Below are 8,606 nucleotides of genomic sequence, written 5' to 3' on the forward strand. Positions count from 1 at the left end.
GGTGGTTCACAACCATCTGTAATGGGATCCGATGCCCTCTTCTGGTGTGTCTGAAGACAGCTACAGTGTTCTCTACAGTGTTTATACATAAAATAAATAAATAATTCTTAAAATTGACTAATACCTCAAGATTGTAGGCTGGGGGTGGAAGTGGGGAGGGGGGATATGAGATGTGACTTACCACTGTCATTTTGCCACGAGCATTTCAAACGCATGCATGCACACACATTCACCTTTCTGCAGTAGCAATGCAGACTCCTAACTTGTCAAAGTTGAGACTGAGTGACACCTGAGCTCTCAGCCCTCAACGGGACACATATCAAGCCTACAAGGCTCAGGGAGCATTACAGAAGAGCCGGTGTTAAGAATGCAGAGCTGATGAACCACCGCTGTCTTATGGTCACGACAAGGTCATGCTCATGAACCTGATGACCTACACAGGACCAGTCAACACCGCTGCAGGCAGCACTAACTGGATCTAGCCGGTTGGGTGCAACAATAAAAAACAAACAAACAAACTGGAGAAACAAAAAGAGGGTAATTAAGGAGAGGGGACGTACTGAGGGCGTGCCCTGGGGAAGCTGGGCGTGGGTGTGATCAACATAGACTGTATACAGGTATGAAACTGTCAAAGAGTAAGCTATTTTTAAAAAAACTGATTACTGTCAGATACCTAGTTAGCACAAGCATTTGCCATTTCTGTTGGAAGCACGCTGTGGGTCAGTCCACATGCGCACGGCTGGACTCCTGTTTGACTGGAAGCAACAGGGCAGGCTTATGGGCTGCCAACCAAGAGACATGGGTAGGAAGTGATGGGGCTGGCAGCAGGGGTGCTTACATTTCCCTTCTCTGTGCTTCTATAAACTGGACCTGCTTTGCATTTATAATTTAAGATTCAGATATAAAATATGCACCCAAAACGTCCTCTCAAGCACCTGACAGAGCATACACAGGAGGAATAAATGAAAGACAAGATTGTGGAGGTATAGATGTCGAGCATGTGGGTGACTTCTCCCCTGCCTTTTCTTAAAACGACTTTCAAATGTTCTGTAATGAACATTTTATATATATATATATATAAAAAAAAAATCCTGTACTTCTTTTATAATCAGAAAATCTACTTAAAAATCAAGAAACTGTCTTGTGTATAAGCAATATGATATCTGTGGGACACAGAGTCAGAGCCAGTTGCTGGGTGTAGCATTATAGCTGCTTCTGCCAGGAGAGAAGAGGCCAAAGAGCCCACACGAGGCCACACTGCTTGCTACCAGACCCACCGCATAACGCCAAAATAAGGGGACGATTAGTATGGTGGTTTGAATGAGACTATATTTAAGTGTTTGGTTCCCGGTTGGTGGATGGAGGTGTGTCACTGGGGTGCGCTTAGAGGTCTCAAAGGCCCACACCAAGCCCAGTCTCCAGCTTTCTGTTCACTGCCTGCAGGTCAGGATGCAAGCTCACAGGTACTGCCATGGTACCTTGCCTGCCTGGCTGCTGCCATGAGGGTCATGGATGAACTCCCCTGGCACTGTGAGCCAGCCCTACAGTTAAATGCTTCCTTTTATGTCAGTTGCTTTGCTCATAGCAACAGAACAGTAACTAAAACAACCAGCAAGTCTGGAAGCAGCCCCAGGGCCACACAGAAGTCAGAACTATCAATTCTCTGAAATGGAATCAACACCTGTGCAGATGTGGTCTCCACCATCTCTAGCAGCAGCATCCAGGAGCTGTGGAAACAGCCCTTGTGAAGCGAACTGAACGACTGTGTGGGCCATCCTGTGCTGGGGAAGGGAGGTTGGGAGGGGAGACAGGGTCTTACTTCGTAGCCCTGGTTGGCCTAGAACTTACTATGTAGACCAGGCTGCCCTCAAATTCTCAGATTCACTTGTCTCTGTGCTGAGATTAAAAGTGTGTGCCACTACACCCAGCCTCCTGGGATCTAAGGATTCATCCTTGGATCCTCAGAGAATTAGAATGCCTGCCCTCCGGGGTTAGAATGCCTGAAGCAAAGGAAGGCCTCCCTGGTGCTACTCCCCAACCTCCCTCTGAGAAGCCCCACCTTTTCTTGGTTTACACTAAACAATGATTCAGAGGCAGACACCACTGTAGAGCAGACAAGAACTCCACAACTGCCAAGGCGGGGGCCCCAACCCCACACAGCAAGCAAGGAAGGTTCTTACTGGCTTTGGCCTCCTCTTCCTCCTCCTCCTCCTCCGAGCTCTCTGAACTGCTAACAGGGTCCGACACTCGAGACTTCTTAGCCTGAAGGGTCTCATCATTCTCTGCCTTCTGCTTCTGGCCAAGCTCTGAGGTCCTGCAGGACAGGGGAGACGGGACAAAGTTCATGAGGTTTGGAAAGATACCCATTTACCTATTCAGTCCTCAAAGGAAATGGGCACACAAGAGTTTAAAACAGTGAACACCAACACAGTGCAGAAACTATCTGTTCTTCACCCACTTTCTAATGCACCTTAAACTATTCTCAGTGTCACAAGCAGCCAGGGAGGTTACAGAACGGCAGCAGCTCACAACCATCAGCTGACTGGCCACAGCCCATAGGACACAGAACCATCCAGGTTCTTCTGACCCTAGAACTGAGTCCTTCTCTTGTGCTGGTGTACTGTCTGGTTGAGCCTGTTAACTTGACACAAGCTAGAGTCATCAGAGAGGAAGGAGCCTCAGTTGAGAAAAATGCTTCCATAACATCCAGCTGTTTAAGAGGTCCTTGGTCTTCCTTTTGTGAACTCTTTTTTTTTTCCTCCCTTTTGTGAACTTGGTGTGAAGCATCTTTGCCAACACCCCTCCCCCACAGCACTCTGCCCTGCCCTTCAGTTTCGTTTCCTTCTTTATCTTCTCTGGCTGATTTCTGGATGACTCCACTATGCAAACAGGCCCCTAGACAGGAGGATGGCAGCTCACACAGCATCCCACCCAGTATCTGGCGTACCACCAGAGAAAGGAACTGGAATCTGGAAGGAAAAGCAGAGTGGGGTGTGTGTGTGTGTGTGGTGTTAAGACTTCAGATAGCTTAGTCCCTTGAACTTTGACCTCACCCTCCCACCGGCAGGAAGTCATTAAGCCCCATTCTTCCTAGCTGGGTCTGACAGTTTGCACTGTGTTGCCCAGGTTCCTTCTTCCTAGGAAGGCCACCTGTCAGGAAGCTGTTAGAAGAAGCTTCATTGCCGGGTGGTGGCGCACGCCTTTAATCCCAGCATTTGGGAGGCAGAGGCAGGTGGATCTCTGAGTTCGAGGCCAGCCTGGTCTACAGAGTTGAGTTCCAGGATAGCCAGGGCTACACAGAGAAACCCTGTCTTGAAAAAACAAAAAACAAAAAAAAGAAGCTTTATTACATGAATCAGTTTGTTCCACCCCCCACCCCACCCCCACCGCCACCCGAATGTGAATTTCACAAGAACAGGGATTGACCCTTCTTGCTTGTTCTCTGTTACATCAAGAATGGTATCTGAGGACCAGCGACCAGTTTTACGATTGTATTAAATAGATCACTGTGTTTGAGCTTCTTCACAATGCAACGAGATAATAAAGTTCACTATACAGATGATGTTATTCTGGGAGGTCATAAATGTTGTTCCAGGTCCCATAGATAGTTTGACTGGGTTTGACTTGGTAGGTAATCGCTGCTCTGGACTGGCTTGGTGGGTGAGCTTTTTGGTCCACTCTGCACCCCTCACCCACAGAGCGGGCAGAGGCAGGAAACTGTGTGGCACAGCTCCCACAGTGTTTGCTGGGGAAGGAGGCACAGTAGGTAACAGCCACACGCCTGGGCAAGGAAGCACCCTGTGCTCCGAGCTTGCCGAGCAGCAGAGGGGTAGTAAAAGTATGCAGGGGAGGGTGGGCAAGACTTGCACTGACCCGAGCTCTCCTCCGGAGCCTGGCGTCCCCTGCCTTTGGAGCTGCCGCGATGAAACTGTCACTACCAAACTCACTCGTTAGCAGCTCAGATCGGGCGCCAGGCTCCTGCCGCCACTAGTTCTTACTACCACTAGCATCTCTCTTTTGACTTGTGCCTGCCTCACTGATTACAACGTCAGCAACAAGAAAGAAGAAACAAGCCAGGCCATGCTGGCTCACGCCTTTAGTCCCAGTACTCGGGAGGCAGAGGCTGGTAGATCTTTGAGTTCCTGGTCTACAGGGGGAGTTCTAGGACAGCCAAGGCTACCCAGGGACTCTGTCTTGAAAAGACAAAACACCCAGCTGTCTCATTTCTTTTCCTTCCTTCCTTTTTTTTTTTTGGTTTTTTGAGACAGGGTTTCTCTGTGTAGTCCTGGAACTCCCTCTGTAGACCAGGCTGGACTTGAACTCAGAGACCTGCCTGCCTCAATCTCCCCAGAGTGCTGGGATTAAAGGTGTGTGAACATTTGGTTTTAGGAGATTCCGCTCTCGCAGGGTGTGGAGACACACTCCTATTGTCCCAGCACCCGAGGCAGCAGCAACAGGATCTCTGTGAGTTCAAGGTCAGCCTGATCTGCATAGTGAGATCCTGTCTTTAAAACAGAACACCCGTGGAAAGTGGGGGAGGTGTCACCATCCTAAAGAAGGTGACAAGTATGCCCACAGTGGGCTAGTAGAACACATTCACATACGAGCTCAATGCAAAGATGGCTTGGTAGGGTATCCCTGCTCCATCCCTTCCATTCCACCAGACTTACTGTTGCCAGTGTGTATAGATGTCCAGAAGGGTGATGGGCTGAGCCAGGAAACTCTTCTGGAGAGAAACAGAGAGAGAGAGAGCTTCAAAAAAATACCCAGCCCAATAGGCGTCCTCCCCGGGCCCAATGCTCCCTGCCATCACTGCCTGCAACAAGGGCTTTGGAAAAGGTTGTTTGCTCTTCCAGGTCCACGGGGCTTCACCAGCACCATTCACAGCCTTCCAGAGTCAAGAAGGGCAGACAGTTCCAGCTACAAACCTTTCAATGTGATACACTGGTAAGAGGCACCTCTGAGAGGTAGGCACTCAACAGTCCAAACTAGCACTACCCAGCATCCAACTACAGTACAGGGATGGGAGCCATATGACAGAGCTTCCTGGCTAGTCGATCTCCCCCAAAACACAGGACAGCCCAAACCCTGGGCTGTGACATATCCACGTGACATAACGGAACCCACCGGATGTCTGGAAAGAGACTGAGCCCAACGGGTACTAGGGTCGGAGTTAAAACAGAGGGAGACAGGTAGAATCCAGGCCTAAGCCTAGGACATACTCTGTGTGAACATTAAGACCGCATAGCTCCAACGGACTCCAAAGAGCCATGTGCAAAGGAAAGACCATGCTAGCACCTAAACAGATTGGCCTGGAGTCAGGGAGAGCACCTATTGCACCGCTCAGCGCATCTTCTATCTCTGCAAACCTCAGGATCCAAGCCGGACGTGGTGGCGCACGCCTTTAATCCCAGTGGGGAGGCAGAGGCAGGCAGATTTCTGAATTCAAGGCCAGCCTGGTCTACAAAGCGAATTCCAGGACAGCCAGGGCTATACAGAGAAACCCTGTCTTGGAAAAAGCAAAAAAAAAAAAAAACAACTTCAGGATCCTTCTTCACAGCACCATAAACGTAAGAGGGAAATGGAGAGTATCTCCTGTACTCCAGGAGGCAGAGGCAGGCAGATCTCTGAGTTCAAGGCCAGCCTGGTCTATAGAGTGAATTCCAGGAAAGCCAAGGCTAAACAGAGAAACCCTGTCAGGTCTGAAGGGCACAGTCCAGTCAGTCAGTTCCATTCTGCCCCTAATGTATCGTCATGACAAATTAAATTGGGCTACCAGTTCCTAAGAGGGCTTTGCCATTCTTTTTTTTTTTTTTTTACAATGTGCAGAAGGTTAACTCATTTATTTTTTTTTCCTTTTTTATTTATTATTATTACATTTCAAATGCTATCCTGAAAGTTCCCTATTACACCCCCCCCCCATCCCTGCTCTCCTATCCACCCACTCCCACTACTTGGCCCTGGCCTTCCCCTGTGCTGGGTCATATAAAGTTTACAAGACCAAGGGGCCTCTCTTCCCAATGATGGCCAACTAGGCCATCTTCTGCTACATATGCAGCTAGAGCCTCGAGCTCAGGGGGTACTGGTTAGTTCATATTGTTGTTGCACCTACAGGGTTGCAGCCCCCTTCAACTCCTTGGGTACTTTCTCTAGCTCCTCCATTGGGGACCCCGTGTTCCATCCAATAGCTGACTGTGAGCATCCACTTCTGTGTTTGCCAGGCACTGGCATAGCCTCACAAGAGGCCGCTATATCAGGGTCCCTTCAGCAGGGCTTTGCCATTCTTGCTACTGAAACCTTCTCTCTCTCGCCAATCACATAGCCTATCTCATTTCCTTCTAGTCTCTACTCCAATGTCATCTTCCCCACTGAAGCTTCTCTGACCACCTCAGTTCTAACTGAAGGCTGACACCTGTTAGCCTTATTATGGCCAGCACCTGCCATGATACGCTAAGCCACATACATACATACATACTTAAATACACATACATATATGTATTTAAGTATGTATATATGTTTGTTATGTTCATCTTCTCTGAGAGCAGGGAACTCTTGCTTGGGCACACAAACCATGATGATGGGCACTATATCCCGCTTCCTCTGTTAAGTAATGGTCTGAGTATGAATGGACATGGAGGACCAGGAAGGTTAAGAAAGCAATAGATAGCATCTTAAGGGCCCAGCACCTTTGGGCTTTAAGTTCGTTTTTTTTTTTTTTTTTTTCCAAGACAGAGGTTCTCTGTGTAGCCTTGGCTGTCCTGGAACTCACGCTGTAGACCAGGTGGGCCTCAAACTCAGAAATCTGCCTGCCTCTGCCTCCCAAGTGCTGGGATTAAAGGCATGTGCCACCACTGCCCGGCTCCTTGGCTGGTCTTGAACTCACTATGTAGACCAGGCTAGCTTTGAATTTAAGAGATCTACCTGCGTGTACCTCTGCGTGTACCTCTAGAGTGCTGGGATTAAAGGCGGACACCACCACGCCCGGGATCCTCCAGGTCAATATCCATTTCACCAGTGACTTAACCATACACAGTTCTGGAAAGACTTCTCATCGGCCATTCCTGTCTTTCTGCTTTGGGAGACTCCATTCGTGTCTGCCTCTATCTCTTTGGATGACTCCATAGTCATGTATTTCAAACTTCAGGCTCAGCAAACTTTCTGGCAGCCAGGACACTCAGAAGCCTCGCATCAGTGCTTCTAAATACCCATCTCCCTCGAGATCTCAGATCAGCTACTACATCCTCAAGGAAGCAGTCCTGGATATTCCCCACCCAGGTTCTTCCACCCATGTTTTAGCATCTCCAATCTCTCGTTCTACATACAGCTTAATATGTTAACTGTACAGTCACTTTGTTTCTTTTGTTCCAGCTACTAGGCTGTGAGATGGGTAGAGGAGCCTGAAACTGGCGCGTCCCATTTATCATCCGCACCACAGGGCCAAATTAAAGGTTGCCAGGCGGGCAGTCGTGGCCCACGCCTTTAATCCCAGCACTTGGGAGGCAGAGGCAGGCGAACTTCTGAGTTCTAGGCCAGTCTGGTCTACAGAGTTCCAGGACAGTCAGGGCTACACAGAGAAACCCTGTCTCGAAAAAAACAAAACAAAAGTTGCCAAATGAATGAACTTGAAAATCACTGCACCACGGGTTCAAGTCTTATAACTGAAGACAGCCAAGGGCCTGCACGCCCTGCGTTGTAGATCATCAACGAAGGGGACCTTCGTCTCGGTGTTCCCAACAACAGTGGTGACAATCCACTCCAGCTGGACTCCCATGTGGTGTCCCAGGGAAACTGCATAGAGCCACGTGGCCAGATCCTAGGGAAACAAACCTGCCGCTACCGGGAACCCGGGCGGGAATTACAAAGCTGCACTAGTCGGATCAGTTACCGGCCCGCCCACTGTACCCATGGGGAAACTGAGCCCTGGGAGGTGGCTATAAGTCGCAGGGAGTAGAGCAGAGCTTAATGTTCCTCCTGCACCCTAGCTCGCATCTCTGACTCGCGCTGGCCAGGTCTCCCGGGAGAGGAGCGGGCTACTGCTCTCTACATCTTGTACTGGGCCATCTGACGCCTACCTGGCCGCTCTGCTCCTTTACTTCCCGCGCCGCGCGGACGTAGCCTGCTTGCAACAGATGATAGTAAATGAGGGGAAGCAGCTCCCGCCGCTTCCTGGCCTCGGCCATGCCAGAGATCCGGCCAGGCGATTCACGTGCACGCCCCCTCGCCCCCGCTAGCCGCTTCCCTCGCGCCCTAGAACCTCATGTTCCTCACTTCCGGCTCCGCGTCATCGGGCCGCGCGGCACGCTGGGAAGTGTAGTCTTGCAGCTGGAGTGGGCTATCCCATCCAAGAGGGCTGAGCCACGAAGGCTAACTAGCTCTGCCATTGGCTCGAAGGTGTGTCCCGAACTAGACCCGCCCTCTGGACCGCCATGATTAAAAAAAAAAAAAAAAAAAGAACAGAAAAGAAAAGAAAAAGGAAAAGAAAAAAAAGGTCTCCTGCATCTTAATTCTTTCCCTTTGAAGGGATTTGCTGTCTAGGCTTTTTGATGCCTGCGGCGCCTTTATTCATCTTTGAACTTCCTGATCCACTGTCCCCAGCTTCCGAGTAT

At 49.7% G+C, this 8,606-nt stretch overlaps 1 protein-coding gene across 4 annotated transcripts in view; it reads right to left on the minus strand.

The window, feature by feature from the left end:
- Window positions 1-8,256, minus strand: part of Tcof1 (treacle ribosome biogenesis factor 1) — a 33,283-nt gene extending 25,027 nt beyond the window's left edge. For all 4 annotated transcript variants that reach the window (XM_029547140.1, XM_029547139.1, XM_029547142.1 and 1 more), the window contains exons 1-3: window positions 8,073-8,256; window positions 4,671-4,726; window positions 2,181-2,314 (exon numbers count right to left, since the gene is read on the minus strand). In XM_029547140.1, the coding sequence (XP_029403000.1) occupies window positions 2,181-2,314; window positions 4,671-4,726; window positions 8,073-8,180 (298 nt within the window). In that variant the 5' untranslated portion in view covers window positions 8,181-8,256. The remainder of the gene's footprint in view (window positions 1-2,180; window positions 2,315-4,670; window positions 4,727-8,072) is intronic.
- Between the last annotated feature and the right edge of the window lie 350 nt (window positions 8,257-8,606).

The sequence above is a fragment of the Mus pahari genome, chromosome 15 (genome assembly GCF_900095145.1).
Source record: "Mus pahari chromosome 15, PAHARI_EIJ_v1.1, whole genome shotgun sequence".
Lineage (NCBI taxonomy): Eukaryota > Metazoa > Chordata > Mammalia > Rodentia > Muridae > Mus > Mus pahari.